At 44.1% G+C, this 18,382-nt stretch overlaps 1 protein-coding gene across 3 annotated transcripts in view; it reads right to left on the bottom strand.

Moving 5' to 3' along the window:
* Positions 1-18,382, bottom strand: part of LOC140481810 (5'-AMP-activated protein kinase subunit gamma-1-like) — a 58,627-nt gene that overhangs the window by 22,293 nt on the left and 17,952 nt on the right. For 2 of the 3 annotated variants that reach the window (XM_072578333.1, XM_072578332.1), the window contains exons 6-9: positions 13,849-13,894; positions 7,718-7,772; positions 6,435-6,561; positions 1,263-1,428 (exon numbers count right to left, since the gene is read on the bottom strand). In XM_072578333.1, coding sequence (XP_072434434.1) covers positions 1,263-1,428; positions 6,435-6,561; positions 7,718-7,772; positions 13,849-13,894 — 394 coding nt within the window. The remainder of the gene's footprint in view (positions 1-1,262; positions 1,429-6,434; positions 6,562-7,717; positions 7,773-13,848; positions 13,895-18,382) is intronic. The other variant, XM_072578334.1, reaches the window with a different exon arrangement.

The raw sequence follows: 18,382 nt of genomic DNA, 5'->3' as shown, positions 1-18,382 counted from the left end.
GATTCTTCAAGGTCGTGCCTGTGAGATGTTCCACTTCCACCTATCAGAGTAGACAAATGAATTTACATCTCATCCCAAACATGACACGTCTGGCAGTGCAGTACTTCCTCAGTACCACGCTGGGAGATCAGCCTGGACACTGTACTCAAGACTTGAGTGGGACTCAAAGCCATGACATTCTAACTCAACCATTCAACTCAACTGAGGAGCCATTGCATTTTGAGGCTGAATGGTTTGCAAGGCATTGAAAGCAGTTATGCAGGTTAAATCCCCTCTAAACTCAACAGGTAAGCTATCTCGATTCTGTCTGTTCAATTATAGTCATAAAGATGTCTAGCATGGAAACAGACCCTTCATGCTGACCAGATATCCTAAATTAATCTAGTCCCATTTGTCAGCACATGGCCCATATCCCTCTAAACCCTTCCTATTCATATACCCATCCAGATGCCTTTTAAATGTTGTAATTGTACCAACCTCCACCACTTTCTCTGGCAACTCATTCCATACACTCAATACCCTTTGCGTGAAAAAGTTACCCATTAGGTCCCTTCTATATCATTTCCCTCTCACTCTAAACCTAAATCATCTCGTTTTGGACTCCCCCACCCCAGGGAAAAGACCTTGTTTATTCACCCTATCCGTGCCCCTCATGATTGTATAAACCTCTATAAGGTCACCCCTCACCATAGGCGACACGGTGGTACAGTGATTAGCTCTGCTGCCTCACAGTGCCAGAGACCTGGGTTCAATTCCTGACTCAAGGCAACTGACTGTGTGGAGTTTGCACATTCTCCCTGTGTCTGCGTGGGTTTCCTCCAGGTGCTCCGGTTTCCTCCCACAGTCCAAAGATGTGCAGGTCAGGTGAATTGGCCATGCTAAATTGCCCGTAGTGTTAGGTAAAAGGGATAAATGTAGGGGATTGGGTGGGTGGTGGATCGGTGTGGACTTGTTGGGCCAAAGGGCCTGTTTCCGCACTGTAAGTAATCTAATCTAATCAGCCTCTGACGCTCCAGGGAAAACAGCCCCAGCCTGTTCAGCCTCTCCCTAAGCTTAAACCCTCCAACCCTGGCAACATCTTTGTAAAACTTTTCCTCATTCTGAGGAAGGGTCACGTTAACTCTGATTTCTCTCCACAGATGCTGGTGGACCTGCTGAGATTTTCCAGCAATTCCTGTTTCAATTCTGCTCTCCGTGGTTTGTCCAGGTGATTATTTATTTACATCATGTTAACTCCCATCTTGTACCTTCCTCTTACTTACCCAGCTTGTTCACCACCGGTAAAGCAGACACCCTTCTTGCCACAAAGATCCCAAGTGCTTCATAAACCGATGACGTCTCCTCTATCACGGCTACATCTTTGTAGGTCCCAATCGCAAGCTCCTCTAGCGTCTTCTTCATAAAGCTTGGCTTGGGCAGCTTTGAGGCCTGAAAGGAAATGGAATTGGGCAGTGAGATCAACGAAATGGATTTTGTCAGAATAAATTTAAAAATTCGATTAGATGGAATACACCGCAGTGTCACAGACCGCAAGGATGTGATTTCAATTCCTGGTCTGGGCTGATGGATCTCAGTCATGGTTTGAGAGATTGGTGTAATCAAGATAACTCAAGGGATTTTCATATAAATCATCGCCTAAATTTGAGCTTATCTAAACTCTGCTGCCTGGATGCCAACTCACACCAAACCTCGGTCTCCCTTAACCCTATGCCTGATTGGTTTCCAGACAATGCTTCAGTTTAAAAATTCTCATCCTTATTTACAAACCATCACTTCCAATTCCAAAACTCTGCAAGATCTTTGTACTCTCTCTGGTCTGGTGCTCTTATCATTTCCCAGTTTCAATTCCTCCATCATTGGCAGCAGTGTTTTCACCTGTTTGTCAGTTGAGGATATGAATGAGGGTACAGCTGTCTGCTGGTAACTTTTATTTAAGGCAAAGTTCCATTGTTATTTAAGTGATTTATGCTGAAAATAAAGTATAACCTTGATGTGCATTACTCCTGCATTATGTTTCTATTACTTAGTGTGTGTTTTACATAGAACAATACAGCACAGTACAGGCCCTTCGGCCCTTGTGCCCTCCATTCTGCAACATTTCTCACAACCATGTCCACAGATCCCTCAAAGTTGCCACCCAGGCTGATAGGTTTGTTAAGAAGGCGTGTGGTCTGTTAGCTTTCATGATTAGGGGGATTGAGTTTAAGAGTTGCGAGGTTATGCTGCAGCTCTATAGAGCCCTGGTTAGAGCACACCTGAAATATTGTGTTCAGTTCTTGTCTCTTCATTATAGGAATGCGATGGAAGCTTAAGAGAGGGTATAGAGGGGATTTACCAGGATGCTGTTTGGACTGGAGGGCATGTCTTATGAAGAAAGGTTGAGGGAGCTGGGATTTTTTTCTCATTGGAGTGAAGAGGGATGAAAGGTGACTTGATAGAGGTGTGCAAGAGGAGCAGGAAAACCGATGTTTCGGGCAAAAGCCCTGATGAAGGGCTTTTGCCTGAAATGTCGATTTTCTTGCTCCTCGGATGCTGCCTGACCTGCTGTGTTTTTCCAGCACCACACTAATCTAGACTCTGATTTCCAGCATCTGCAGTCCTCACTTCTGCCTAGAGGTGTACAAGATATTGAGAGGCATAGATTAAGTGTAGGGGGTGTAGAGGGGATTTACCAGGATGCTGTTTGGACTGGAGGGCATGTCTTATGAAGAAAGGTTGAGGGGGCTGGGATTTTTTCTCATTGGAGTGAAGAGGGATGAGAGGTGACTTGATAGAGGTGTGCAAGAGGAGCAGGAAAACCGACGTTTCGGGCAAAAGCCCTGATGAAAACTTTTTCCATGGTGGAAATGTCTATCACAAGGGGGCACAATTTTAAGGTGATTGGAGGGAGGTTTGGGGGGAGATGTTAGGTTCTTTACACAGAGAGTGGTGGGTACGTGGAATGCACTGCCAGCAGTGGTAGTAGAGTCAGATACATTAGGGACACTTAAGCAACTCTTGGATAGGCACATGGATGATAGTACAATGAAGGGTATGTAGATTAGTCTGATCTTAGAGTAGGATAGAAGGCCAGCACAACATTGAGGGTCGAAGGGCCTGGACTGTGCTGTACTGTTCCGTGTTCTATGTTCTAACCTCCCCACTCTCTCCTTCCTCCTCTAAAACACTGCTTAGAACGAGCGAGCACTACAGCAGGTGAGGGAAGCAGAGGTAGATAGATATTTGGTAAGCAAGGGAAGTGAAAGGTTTTTAAGGGATAGACAAGAATATGGATTGAAGTTACAATCAAATAAACCATGATCATAATAAATGGCAGAGAAGACATGAGGAGCTGAAAGGCCTCCGTCTGCTCACTGTTAGTATTTGTATAAACCCTATCTCTTTGGATTAGATTAGATTAGACTCCCTACAGTGTGGAAACAGGCCCTTCAGCCCAACAAGTCTACACTGACCCTTTGAAGAGTAACCCACCCTGACCCATTTCCCTCTGACTAATGCACCTAACACTATGGGCAATTTAACATAGCCAATTCACCTGACCTGCACATCTTTGGACTGACCTGGGAGGAAACTCATGCAGATACAGGGAGAATGTGCAAACTCCACACAGACAGTCTGACTGGGCATTGTATCATTATCTCTTTGTGTGGTTGAGTGTCAAATTTGTTTCGTAACGTTCTCACAGAGCGCTTTGACTTTGGGATGTTTTATTACAATAAAGGTGTTTGATGACGCTGTATACTTGGAAGTTTTGATAGTTGTTATAAACTATTTTAATTGATGAGTCAGTATGTTCAGTGGGATGGCAGTGCCGTGTGGTAATGTCACTGAGTTAGTAATCCTGAGCCGCAGCTTATTGTTTTGGAGATTATGGGTTCAAATCTGACCACTACATTCAAAGGAATGCTTTCTTTTGCTATTCCTGGTAGTTATTAAAAACATTTGATTCATTAAAATGAGGAAAATCTGCCACCTTTACCTGGTCTGGCCTACATGTGACTCCAGACCCGCGTCAATGTCAGTGACTCTTAACTGCCCTCTGGGCAATTAGAGGTGCGCAATAAATGCTGGCCTAGCCAGTGGATGCTCGCATCCCAATAATTTTAAAGACAGTGTGTACAAAGTGGGAGCTGATACCAGAAAGCAGCTTCAAACACCAACTGACCCTTGAAGTTGGAACAGTGCTGAAGGGAAAGTTGTTGAGTTTGGTAGTCAATTGTAAGTTTCAAAACTGAAAGAGATAGAATCTGGTCCAGCAAGGGTATTAAGAGAAATTGACCAAGTAAATAGTAAGGGTGATTGGAATTGAGATACAGAGACAAAAATAGGAATTGCTGGAAAAAGCTCAGTAGGTCTGGCAGTATTTATGGAGAGAAATCAAAGTTTATGTTTCATGTCTAGTGACCCTTCCTCAGAACAGTTTAGCTATGATCTCAGTGAAGTCTGGTACAGGTTTGTGAGGCATCAGAACAAAAGTAGGCCATTCAGCCCATCACAGGCCCTCCACTATTCAATGAGATTGTGGCTGATCTGATAATTCTTTGTACAGCCCTGGTCAGAGCACATTTGGAATATTGTGTTCAGTTCTGGTCATCCCATGATAGAAAAGGTGTGGAAACTTGAGAGGGTGCAGAGGAGACTTACCAGAATGCTGCCTAGGCTGGAGGGTATGATCCCGATGCGGTCTCCTCTACATTGGGGAGACAGGACGCTTATTCGCACAATGCTTCAGAGAACATCTCCGGGACACTCGCAACAACCAAACCCACTGCCCCGTGGCCAAATACTTCAACTCCCCCTTCCACTCTACCAAGGACATGCATGCTCTGGGCCTCTCAGCTACCTTCTCCCAGCCCCCTCACCCTCCCATTTATCTCTCCACCTCCGAGGCTCCCAGCCTCATTCCTGATGAAGGGCTTTGGGCCCCCATGCTCAGTGTGATGGTGTTGGTGATGCTGTTCCCAATCTGAACTGACTGAGCACTCCCAAAGGGAGGCATCTAGGCCCAGTAGACTCAGTTTCCAGTCAGGTGCTGAGGAATGAAAGTGTTAAATGCAGAACTGAAGTCTATGAACAGTAGTCCGACGTAGGTGTCCTTCTTCTCTGGGTGGGTGAGGGCAAGATGGAGAGTGGTGGAGATGGCATCATCAGTTGAGCGGTTGGGACGATACGCATCTGCAGATCATCCAGTGAGGGGTCAGCAGGGTCTTCATATGCCTCATCACAAGCCTCTTGAAACACTCAATGGTCCTCGATTCTCCCACAAGAGGAAACAACCTTTCCTCATCTCCCCTGTCAAGTCCCCTAAGAATCTTGCATGTTTCAATAAAGTCACCTCTCATTCTTCTAAACTCTAATGTGTACAGGCACAGGCCTACTCAATTTCTCCTCATGAACCAGTCCCTTCTTACCTGGGACCAACCAAGTGATCCTTCCTTAGACTATCTCTGATGCCAGTATATTTTTCCTTTGTTAAGAGGCCAAAACCTGGTCACGGATGTTCCTGGCATAATCTGACTAGTGCATTGTATATTTTTAGCAAAATCTCTCTACTCTTATATTCTATTCCTTTTGAAATAAAGGTCACTGTTCCATTTGCCTTCGGTCTCACCCTGTGAACTTTGATGCTAAAGTTTTGAGATTGATGGACAAAGACCCCCAACTCTTTCTGTTCTGTAGCTTTCTGCAGTCTCTCCCCATTTAAATAATATTCAGCTCTTCTATTATTCCAGTCAATACTCCAGTATAATATCATATTTTCCCACATTATATTCCATTATATTCCGGCATCAGCAGTTGAGGGGTGACCTTATAGAAATTTATAAAATCATGTGGGGCATGGATAGGGTGAATAGACAAAATCTTTTCTTCAGGATAGGAGAGTCCAGAACTAGAGGGCATATGTTTAGGGTGAGAGGGGAAAGATTTAAAAGGTATCTCAGAACCAACTTTTTTCACGCAGAGGGTGGTGGGTATATGGAAGTGATGGAGGTTGGTACAAGTACAATATTTAAAAGGCATCTGGATAAGCATATGAATAGGAGGGGTTTAGAGGAATATGGATGTAGGGCTGGTAAATGAGACAAAATTAATTTAGGATATCTGGTTGGTGTGGCTGAATTGGACTGAAGGGTCTATTTCCATGCTGTACATCTCTATGACTCTATTTGCTAAGATCATAAAAACTGTCTGTGTAAAAATATTGTCATCTCCCCTCCAGTTCTTTGCTCCTATATGTAATATGTGTGTCCTGTACTAGCTGAGTCTCCTGTTGGTAAAAGCTGTTTCTCTGTATTTACTCGAACAAAACCTCTTCATGATTTTGAACAGCTCACTTATATCTCTCCTCCACCTTCTCCACTGTAAGAGCAACAATCCTAGTTTCACGCCAATCCCGTACTCATATTTAAGTGTAACGCAGTCAAGAAACTTACAAAGAGGTGGAAGTACTTCAGGATGCGTTTATGTGTCAGGATGTAGAGAACATTCCCAGATATGGGGTCGATCACTGGCAGTCGATGAATTTTATTCTGAATCAGAGAGTAAACTGCATCAAATAGGCTAAATTGCGAAAAAAATAACATGTGGATAGATTATAATCAAAGAACAGGTCAACATACTTCACAAGAATGCTAACCTTCCTGATGATGAGAAGGATTGACATCAATATGACTGGACCACCCTGGACCTTGCTGAATATTTGTGTTGAATATATTTAAGGAAGAAATTGATACCTATCTTAAAGGCATCAAAGCCTATGGATGTAAGGCAGGCACATGGCATTGAGCAAGAAGATCAGTCATCATCACATTGAATGGTGGAACAAGCTTGAAGAGCTGACTGACCTACTCTTGCTTCTGATTCGTATGTTTTTCACGTTTTATTTCAATTGCTGTCTCACAGCACGCCCTCAATATTTCTCAGATGTGGGATTAGCGATTGGATTCTGTAACTATCAGCACAGCGCTGTTTGTAGATGTCTAACCATTGGTCAGTCAGACCATAATCTCGGAGTCAGGGATTCTGGCTTTGAATTCCACTCTGCAAGACCTGAGCAGACCACCGAGCCCCTAGTGTAGAATCGCACTGTCAGAGATACTGTCTTAGAAAGAGCTGTCATCTCAGAGTCCCACTACACTACTCTGAAAAGAGAACGAGGAATTCACACCTAAAAATCTTGGCCAATAGCTATCTTTAACATTGTCCCTAAAGTTCTTTCACGTGACTCTTTTCAGGGGCTTGCTGTGTGCAAGCTGCCAAATTCCACACTTCCCCTCAGGATAGCATTTCAGAAGTCCCCGCCCAGTTGCATCGTGTTTTGGGGCAAGATTACAAATGTAAATGCTAAGCTTGTGAAACACTGGTCTCTTAACAGGCTTGAACAAGCTCCCCTTCAAAAAAGGAGTCTGTCCTTTGCTCGTAGCATCCAACAGTCTAAGCATTCACCCCCTTCACAACCAATCTGCAGCATGTGCTATGGCCACATTGCATTGCAACATGGCTCCTCCAACAGCTGCTTCCAAACCCCCAACCACTACCATCCAGGAGGACGGGGAAAGCACCATCATCTTCTTATTGTTGCCTCCCTCCCAAGAATTAAAACATGCCAAATCTTATCATTTCTCTGCGGCAAAGCCACAGTGTCTGCTCCTCCCCTGTAATAGTGAGATCAAACTGGACAAACTGCAGTTCCAATCACACAGAATAATCATTTTACCTGTCATTTGGGGAGATACTGACCAGTTTCTTAAAGGAATCTTGCAAATAAATCTCTGGGGAAAAATAAAGAGGAGAGTAAAATCATTGATTAGATCAAGGCTGAGGGACATTGTCGGCTGAAGGAGAGAAGTAAAGGGACACAAGCAGGAGGCAGGAAGAACACAGCAGGTCGCGTAGCATCAGGAGGCTGGGCGAAAATGAAGACTGCAGATGCTGGAGATCAGAGTCAAGAATAGAGTGATGCTGGAAAAGCACAGCAGGTCAGGCAGCATCCGAGGAGCAGGAATATAGACGTTTTGGGCAAAAGCCCTTCATCAGGAATGAGACAGGGAGCCTCTGGAGTGGAGTGATAAATGGGTCCACTCACTCCTAGACTAGAACTGTCTCAGTTTTAAAATTCTCATTCTTGTCTCCATTGCCTGCCCACCAACCGCCCCCCCCCCCAACTCCGCCCCCCCCCACCCCCTCACTTCCATAACACCCCTAACCCTTTCGGATGTTCCTCCAGCTCTGACCCCTGACTCACCTCCGGGCTCATTTGCCTCATATTTGGTAGTAGTATCTTCAGCAGTCTAGATTCTAAACTCTATAATTCCCTCTCAGCTTCTGCTCTCCTCTCCTGAAAGAAACACCAGACGTGGGGGGAGAGTAACTGTCCTTGATATCAAGGCAATGTTTGACCTAATGTAACATCAAGGAGCCCTGACTAAACTGCAGTCATTGGGAAAGAGGGGGAAGCTGACTGGGCCTCCTCCACCAGCAAACTCAAGCAACCCAACGCCTGGAGGAAGAACACCTCATTTTCTACCTTGGAACCCTCCAGCCGCACGGGATCAATGTTGATTTCACCAGTTTCCTGATCTCCCCTCCCCCGACCTTATCCTAGATCCAACTCTCCAACGCAGCACCACCCTCTTGACCTGTCCATCTTCCTTCCCCTCTATCCACTCCACCCTCCTCTCCAACCTGTCACCATCATCCTCCCACCTTCATCTACCTATTGCATTCCCAGCTACTTTCCCCCTGCCCCACCTTCTTCCCATTTATCTCTCAACCCCCGTGGCACTAACCCCCACCCCGCAACATTCCTGATGAAGAGCTGAACGTTGACTCTCCTGCTCCTCGGATGCTGTCTGATTGGCTGTGCTTTTCCAGCACCACACTTTTTGACTCTGGTTGCAATCATACCACCACCTTCCCCACACAGTGGAAGGTGATTGTGGTTGTTGGACATTAATTATTTCCACTCCAGGAAATCTCTGCAGGAGTTCCTCAGGGTATATAGGTCCTAGGTCCAACCATCTCCGGTTACTTCATTAATGACCTTCCCTCCATCATAAGATCAAAAGTGGGGATGTTCACTGATGATTACACAACACTCAGCACCATTCATGACTTCTCAGACACTGAAGCAGCCCGTGTTCAACTGCAGTAAGACCTGGATAAAGGGCTTGTGCCTGAAATGTTGACTGTCCTGAGATGCTGCCTAACCTGCTGTGCTTTTCCAACGCCACACTATTCATCTCTGGGCCTTGTAACATTAGTCACACAGAAGTGTCAGGCAATGACATCAAGAAAGAATCTATCACCCCTTGACATTCAATGGCATTATCTTCATAGATTCGCCCTATCCTCAACATGCTGAGATCTCCTGTTGACATGAAATTTAACTGGACTATCTCTATAAATACAGTAGCTACAAGATTAGGTCAAAGCAACTGACCGATAGTTTGCCTGTCCACCATCTACAAGACATAGGTCAAGACCTTGAAGGTTAGTACCGCTGCATCACAGCATCAGGGACCTGGGTCAATTCCACCCTCAGGCAACTGTCTGTGTGGAGTTTGCACATTCTGTGTGGGTGCTCTAGTTTCCTCCCACAGTCCAAAGATGTGCAGGTTAGGTGGATTGGCTGTAGTGTTCAGGGGGTTAGCCATGGCAAATGCAAGGGTTGGGAGAATGGGTCTGGGTGGGATGCTGTTCGGTGTTGGGCCAAATGGCCTGGTTCCACACTGTAGGGATTTTATGATGAATATTCCCCACTTGGTTGGATGAATGGAGCTCCAGCAACACCCAAAAAACCTTGGCACCATCCAGAACAAAGTCACCCATTTAATTGACACCCCATCTACCAGCATTCATACCCTCCAACAGTGACAGTAGTGTGCACCATCCACAAGATGCACCGCAGTTATGTAGCAATGTTCCCCAGTCTGCAGCTCACAAGCCAGTCATCACTGACACTTAGCGTCACATCTCATGAGTGTAGCAAGCTGGAAATGCAACACTGCTTTCCTGGCAAAGTCACAAAAGTTGAAGATTTGATAAAAATCCATAAACCCCCTCAATTTACATGTCTTTTGGACCCAGATTAATGGAAAACATATACCCGGTTTCCATACTTAACAAGAAATACTATTTCTTACAAATAAATAGATTCTCACAGCAGGTAAACAATTATGAACCATCGTCGTATACCTCTACACAATAAATCTTGAACCCCTTATAAAATTCTCTATACGCACACGTACAGACAGTTATACAGACAAACACGAAAAACATTGGCGTTATGGGCAGAGGGAAAGACTGGGAATATAGTTCTGTGGTCCCTATGCACTCAACCACAGTACTAGATAACTGTGGGACTGGACCAGGGGCATGTTTCATTGGTGCAAGTGGAAAGTTTGGATATGAGAGCTTTGTTAGATGTTCCAATCAGTCTGCCCCAGGCTGTTGGTGCATCCCTCAGTTAGATAGAGAAAAGGGCTATAATCCCTAAAACATAAGGGAATGTAATTCCTAGAAAATAAGAGGGAAGAAGGGAGATAGAATTCCTATAAAATAGGGTGATATAAGAGAGAATTCCCATAAAAGAAGGTGATATCACTCCTGTTAAATGAGGGGATATAAAGGAGATTTAACTCCTTTGAAATAACCACCAGTAAACCATAAGTGATGGTGGAGAAGGAAGTGAACAGAGAGGATTTTGAAGCTATGCTCAATAGAAAGTGAATATTCAGGAATTACACATCTAAACAACTTCTCCAAGGAAGAATTAATCTGTATATTGACAACTATAACAGAAGCAGAGCGGATGTTGAGATGGGTGGAGAGCATCAAGTTCCTCGGAGTGATGATAACTGACAACCTGTCCTGCACTTCCCATGTAGATGCGATGGTCAAGGAGGCACAACATGCTTCTTCTTCCTAAGGTGGCTCTGGGAAATTCAACACGTCCACAAGGACCCTAACAAACCCCTATAGCTACACCACTGAAACTATTCTCTCCAGGTGCACTTCAGCTTGGTACTGTAAACGTTGAAGTTCTAAATTGGAGAAAGGCCTATTTTGACCATATTTGGCAAGAACTTTCGAAAGCTGATTGGAGGCAGATGTTTGCAGGTAAAGGGTTGGCTGGAAAATGGGAAGGCTTCAGAAATGAGATAACGAGAATCCGGAGAAAGTATATTCCTGTTAGGGTGAAAGGGAAGGCTGGTAGGTATAGGGAATGCTGGATGACTAAAAAAATTGAGGTTTTGGTTAAGAAAACGAAGGAAGCATATGTAAGGTATAGGCAGAATAGATCAAATGAATCCTTAGAAGAGTATAAAGGAAGTAGGAGTATACTTAAGAGGGAAATCAGGAGGGCATAAAGGGGACATGAGATAGCTTTGGCAAATAGAATTAAGGAGAATCCAAAGAGTTTTTCCAAATACGTTAAGGACAACAGGGTAGCTAGGGAGATAATAGGGTCCCTCAAAGATCAGCAAGGCAGCCTTTGTGTGCAGCTGCTGAAAATGGGGGAGATACAAAATGAATATTTTGCATCAGTATTTACTGTGGAAAAGGATATAGAAGATATGGTCTGTAGGGAAATAGATGGTGACATCTTGCAAAATGTCCAGATTACAGAGGAGGAAGTGCTGGATGTCTTGAAACGGTTAAAGGTGGATAAATCCCCAGGACCTGATCAGGTGTACCCTTGAACTCTGTGGGAAGCTAGAGAAGTGATTGCTGGGCCTCTTGCTGAGATATTTGTATCATCGATAGTCACTGATGAGGTGCCAGAAGACTGGAGGTTGGCAAACGTGGTGCCACTGTTTAAGAAGGTGGTAAAGACAAGCCAGGGAACTATAAACCAGCGAGTGATTAAGGATAGTCAACATGGCTTGTGCATGGGAAATCATGTCTCACAAACTTGATTGAGTTTTTTGAGGTAGTAACAAAGAGAATTAATGAGGGCAGAGTGGTAGATGTAACCTATATGGACTTCAGTAAGGCATTTGACAAGGTTCCCCATGGGAGACTGATTAGCAAGGTTAGATCTCACGGAAAACAGGGAGAACTAGCCATTTGGATACAGAACTGGCTCCAGGGTAGAAGACAGAGAGTGGTGGTGGACAGTTGTTCTTCAGACTGGAGGCCTGTCACCAGTGGAGTGCCACACGGATCGGTGTTAGGTCCTCTACTCTTTGTCATTTACATAAATGATTTGGATGCGAGCAAAAGAGGTACAGTTAGTAAGTTTGCAGATGACACCAAAATTGGAGGTGTAGTGGACATTGAAGAGGGTTACCTCAGAATACAACAGGATCTGAACCAGATGTGCCAATGGGCCGAGAAGTGGCAGATGGAGTTTAATACAGATAAATGTGAGGTGCTGCATTTTTGGAAAGCAAATCTTAGCAGGAGTTATACACTCCTAGGGAGTGTTGCTGAACAAAGAGATCTTGGAGTGCAGGTTCATAGCTCCTTGAAAGTGAAGTTGCAGGTAGATAGAATAGTGAAGAAGACATTTGGTATGCTTTCCCCTTTATTGGTCAGTGTATTGAGTACAGGAATTGGGAGGTCATGTTGTGGGTGTACAGGACATTGGTTAGGCCACTGTTGGAATATTGCATGCAATTCTGGTCTCCTTCCTGTCGGAAAGGTGTTGTAAAACTTGAAAGGGTTCAGAAAAGATTTACAAGGATGTTGCCAGGGTTGGAGGATTTGAGCTATAGGGAGAGGCTAAACAGGCTGGGGCTGTTTTCCCTGGAGCATCAGAGGCTGAGAGGTGATCTTATAGAGGTTTACAAAATTATGAGGGGCATTGGTAGGGTAAATAGGCAAAGTCTTTTCCCACGGGTCGGAGAGTCCAGAACTAGAGGACATAGGTTTAGGGTGAGAGGGGAAAGATATAAAGGAGACCCATGGGGCAACTTTTTCTCACAGAGGATGGTACATGTATGGAATGAGCTGCCAGAGGAAGTGGCAGAGTCTGGTACAATTGCAACATTTAAGAGGCATTTGGATGGGTATATGAATAGGAAGGGTTTGGAGGGATATGGGCCGGGTGCTGGCAGGTGGGACTAGATTGGGTTGGGATATCTGGTCAACATGGACGGTTTGGACCAAAGGGTCTGTTTCCATGCTGTGCATCTCTATGACTCTATGACACTAAATGCACTGCTAGGAATGTAAGAAACTACAGAAGTTTGTGTGCACAGCCCAGATCATTACATAAGTCAAACTCCCATCCACGGACTCCATTTACACAGCCCAATACTGCAGGAAGGCTGCCAACATCATCAAAGAGCCATCACACCCAGATAATGCTCTTCTACAATCTCCTCCATCAGGCAGAAGGTATGGAAGCTTGAACACACTCACCAGGAGGTTCAGGAACAGCATCTTCCCGACCAATATTAGACAGATGAATGGACTCTCTAGCCTTAAATAATGCTGATCTTTTTCACATTGATCTTGCTCAGCACATTCCCTGTGTGATGTAACCATGCATGCCCCTGTCTAAGTTTTTTTTCACCTTATGATCTATATGTCCTTGCTTAATATAATCTTGCCTGTACTGCTCGTAAACAAAGTCTTTCACTGTACTTCGGCACACGTGACAATAAATAAATCAAATCAAATCTCTCTCACAAGCACACACTCTCACATTCAGACACTCACTCAGACACACAGTTGCAAAAACACATACACACTTATTGAACGCACACCGATGAGTATTCACATTCACTCACACACTCTCGCGTACGGATATGAGCATGCACACATGAGCACAGTCTGTCACAGACATGCAGAAAAAGACCCACACAGACACACACACACACACACACGCCAACTCACCTCTCCAAGTCTCAATCCTATGTTTCTCCAGTTCATAAATCTGCACCTGAAAGACGAAATTTGAAATCAAATGCTAAAAATGATCAGTGCAAATAATTAACGTGTCTTTAAACCATAGGTCCACAGGTGAACAGCAAATATTCCTCACACCAACTGTGATCCTAAATCTCTCCATGACCTTCACAGTGCCTGGGTTTGAGACATCTGCACTGTTCCAATTCTGGTCTCTTGATCATCCTTGGTTTTAATCACTCTGCCATTGGTGCCTGGTGCTATGGACCAGCCAAAACCAGACCAAGAAGACAGCCTAGACCTCAACTTCGCTTTATTTTCAAAGGCAAGTGTAAGGCATTATGTTCTGGATGCAATCTGATTGGTCAAACTACTAGGCTTGAAGAAAAACATACCATTCTTACACAAATACTTAAAATACAAATGAAAGAAAGAAGAATTGGAATAGCCTAACTCTATTGAAAAACTTTACATAAAAATAGATTATCTAACAACCAATCAGCAATTGTTCCAATACAATAAAATCCCAAACACACATTCAGTAAAATAGATTGTCTCACATGCAATTCTCCAGACCAGGAGGCAAGAGTAACAAGGGAAAACTCTCAGAGAGACAGCGACAAAAAAGTGTTTTGCTGTAGCAGGGAGAGATGTATAGCAGCTTCCAACCCCCATCTGCTACTGAAAGCAAAACTAAAATCCTGGTTCTGTGGGAGCTTGACTCCACTCATTCAGTCTGCTTCTATTGTTCCAACTTGGAAAAAAAACAAGTTCTCACAAGCTGTGTACTTTATTGGTTTGGAACAGGCCGCTCATTACCTCTGTTTCAACCCCTCTTCATAAATAAAACAGGACAAAATACATGTCTTAAAGCCATTGTATCATCACAATTGTGGTTGAGCTCTGAAATTCATGTCTTTCCCTCTCTCAGCTTCTCTATCGATGTGTAAAATGCCCCTTAAAACCTAACACTTGGACCAATCATAAGATCACCTTTGCTTGTTTATGTACTTGTGAAGCACTTCAGTACATTTTACCATGTCAGAAATGCTACATAAATGAAATGTGTTGTTGTTAAATACTGAGCAGAATCTTATAGATTATCATTCCCCTCTCTCATCCACATTTCAGTCTACTTATAGACTTGAAGAATACACATGGTAGCAGCTCCCTATTGACGACTATTGCTATCTGGCCCGGATGAAACTCTGGAAATGCCTGAAATACTTCTTAAATGAAAAGGACTATAATTTACAAGGGGCAGGCAAGACAGAGATCCTAAATAGCTATTTTTAAACAATAGTTTCTTGATCAAAATTCCTTAAAAATGGGGACTTTGCCTGATGAACAACAAGAGTGTCACTGATCACATATTGCCAGTTGACCATGAGTTCTGAAAATTCCAACCAGAGAACAAGAAACTTCTAGAATGTGACCTTCCTGCATTGTATGACCAGTCCCCAGCCAAGCTAACACAAAAGGACTAGGAAATAAGATGTTGTCCTTCACCAATAGTGATGAAGGATGTTGTAGGTTACAGAGAGACATAGATAAGCTGCAGAGCTGGACTGAGATGTGGCAAATGGAGTTTAATGCGGACAAGTGTGAGGTGATTCACTTTGGTTGGAGTAACCCTTATTGGGCTAATGGTAAGATTCTTGGGAGTGTAGATGAGCAGAGAGATCTCGGTGTCCATGTACACAGATCCTTGAAAGTTGCAACCCAGGTTGACAGGGTTGTTAGGAAGGCATACAGTGTTTTAGCTTTTATTAATAGAGGCATCAAGTTCTGGAACCATGAGGTTATGCTGCAGCTGTACAAAACTCTGGTGCGGCCGCACTTGGAGCATTGTATACAGTTCTGGTCACCGCATCATAAGAAGGATGTGGAAGCTTTGGAAAGGGTGCAGAGGAGATTTACTAGGACGTTGCCTGGTATGGAGGGAAGGTCTTACGAGGAAAGGCTGAGGGCCTTGAGGCTGTTTTCGTTAGAGAGAAGAAAGTTGAGAGGTGACTTAATAGAGACTTAAAAGATAATCAGAGAGTTAGATAGGGTAGACAGGGAGAGCCTTTTTCCAAGTATGGTGACAGTGAGCACGAGGGGGCATAGCTTTAAATTTAGGGGTAATAGATATAGGACAGATGTCAGAGGTAGTTTCTTTACTCAGAGAGTAGTAAGGGTATGGAATGCTTTGCCTGCAATGGTAGTAGATTCACCAACTTTAAGTACATTTAAGTCGTCATTGGACAAGCATATGGACGCACATGGAATAGTGTAAGTTAGATGAGCTTCAGGTTGATATGACAGGTTGGCGCAACATCGAGGGCTGAAGGGCTTGTAATGCACTGTAATGTTCTATGTCCTATGTTCAATGGAAATGAAGGAGACTATTGAGACTCATTATGGTTTGATTTGGTCTTAACACAACTGCTACATGTCTTCATGGTCAATAGGTTGTAGCCAAGGTATTAAAACTCAGCTCATTGAGACAGAGGTAGTGAGCAATCTCTTCCAAGCCAAGAAACAGCTTGTGAGGCCTTGGGGTTTTTTTTTGTGAAAGTTGGAACAATAGAAGCAGCCTGAATGGGTGGGATTAAGCTCCCACAGAATCAGAAGTTTAGTTTAGCTTTCAGTAGTTGTTGGGATTTGGAAGCTAGTATACATCTCTCCCTTCTACAGAATGGAAACAGACCATTCGGTCTCTCCACGCTTCAGGCTCACTGCCTTTATTCCTGATGAAGGGCTTTTGCCCGAAACATCGATTTCGCTGCTCGTTGGATGCTGCCTGAACTGCTGTGCTCTTCCAGCACCACTAATCCAGAATTGATTTCCAGCATCTGCAGTCATTATTTTTACCTCATTCGGTCTAACCCATTCATGCCGAGGTGTGTTTATGGAATGTCACAATATCATCCAAAAACCATAATCATGTGACCTGAAACTGCTAGTTTGCTTGAAACCATTTTAGGGCAGAGCTTCTGAGTGAAAGGACAACACTTTAGAACTGAGATGAGGAGGAATTTCTTCAGTTGGTGGGGTGGTGAATCTGTGGAAACGCAGATGGCTATGGGGGAGGCCATAGGCTTTAAGACAGAGATAGATAAGGTCTTGATTAGTAAGGGGACCAAGGCTTGTGGGGAGGAGGCAGCAGAAGGGATTGATGTAAATTTATCAGCCATGATTGACTATATGGGCAGAATGGCCTATTCTGCTCCTATATCTTATGGTTTTAACTACACAGCTTTGATTTTTGTTTGTCAGGCTGTTGGTAATACCCCAAAAGTGAGCAGCTCAAGGTTCAACTAAACATGCACATATAATCTCAGTATCTGCTAAAAGACTTGTTTCTGGAAATAAACCTGCATCTTGCTGTGAAATTCATCAATCTGGAGGCTATCACTATGCTCCTTTCACCAGTCTGAGCTCTTTTAGAGTCATAGAGATGTGCAGCATGGAAACAGACCCTTAGGTCCAACCCGTCCATGCCGACCAGATATCCCAACCCAATCTAGTCCCACCTGCCAGCACCCAGCCCATAGGCCTCCAAACCCTTCCTATTCATATAGCCATCCAGATGGCTCTTAAATGTTGCAATTGTACCAGCCTCCTCCAGTCCCTCTGGCAGCTCATTCCATACATGCACCACCCTCTGTGTGAAAAGGTTGCCCCTTAGGTCTCTTTTATATCTTTCCCCTCTCACCCTAAACCTGTACCCTCTAGTTCTGGATTCCCCAACCCCAGGGAAAAGACCGTGTCTATTTATCCTTTTCATGCCCCTCATAATTTTGTAAACCTCAATAAGGTCACCCCTCAGCCTCCGACGCTCCAGGGAAAACAGCCCCAGCCTGTTCAGCCTCTCCCTATAGCTCAAAACGTCCAACCCTGGCAACATCCTTGTAAATCTTTTCTGAACCCTTTCAAGTTTCACAACATCTTTCCGATAGGAAGGAGACCAGAATTGCATACAATATTCCAACATGAAAGATATTGTTGTGGATAACAATTCCTAGGAGACTCGAGAGGACATTGGCTTAACTGGACTCTTGTTCATTTGACCTAATTCTGACATCTTTCATTTCAAGTAATTTCTAAATTCTCTCCTTCTCTTTCCTCCCTTTCAAGTGTGTGTGCGTGTGTGCGCGTGAGAGAGTGTTTGAATGTGAGTGTGTGTGTGTGACAGTGTGTGAGAGACTGTGAGTGAATGTGTGCGTATGCATGTGTGTGTGTGTCTGTATGTGTGCGTGTGTGTGTTAGAGAGAGTGTGTGCATGTGTGTGTGTGTCTGTATGTGTGCGTGTGTGTGTTAGAGAGAGTGTGTGCATGTGTGTGTGTGTCTGTATGTGTACGTGTGTGTGTTAGAGAGAGTGTGTGCATGTGTGTGTGTGTCTGTATGTGTACGTGTGTGTGCTAGAGAGAGTGTGTGCATGTGTGTGTGTGTCTGTATGTGTACGTGTGTGTGTTAGAGAGAGTGTGTGCATGTGTGTGTGTGTGCACATTATGTGTATGTGTATGTGAGGGAGTGC

The sequence above is a fragment of the Chiloscyllium punctatum genome, chromosome 10, assembly GCF_047496795.1.
Source record: "Chiloscyllium punctatum isolate Juve2018m chromosome 10, sChiPun1.3, whole genome shotgun sequence".
Classification (NCBI taxonomy): Eukaryota; Metazoa; Chordata; class Chondrichthyes; order Orectolobiformes; family Hemiscylliidae; genus Chiloscyllium; species Chiloscyllium punctatum.
The sequence above is the reverse complement of the archived record's forward strand: the minus strand, read 5'-3'. Positions and strand labels throughout refer to the sequence as shown.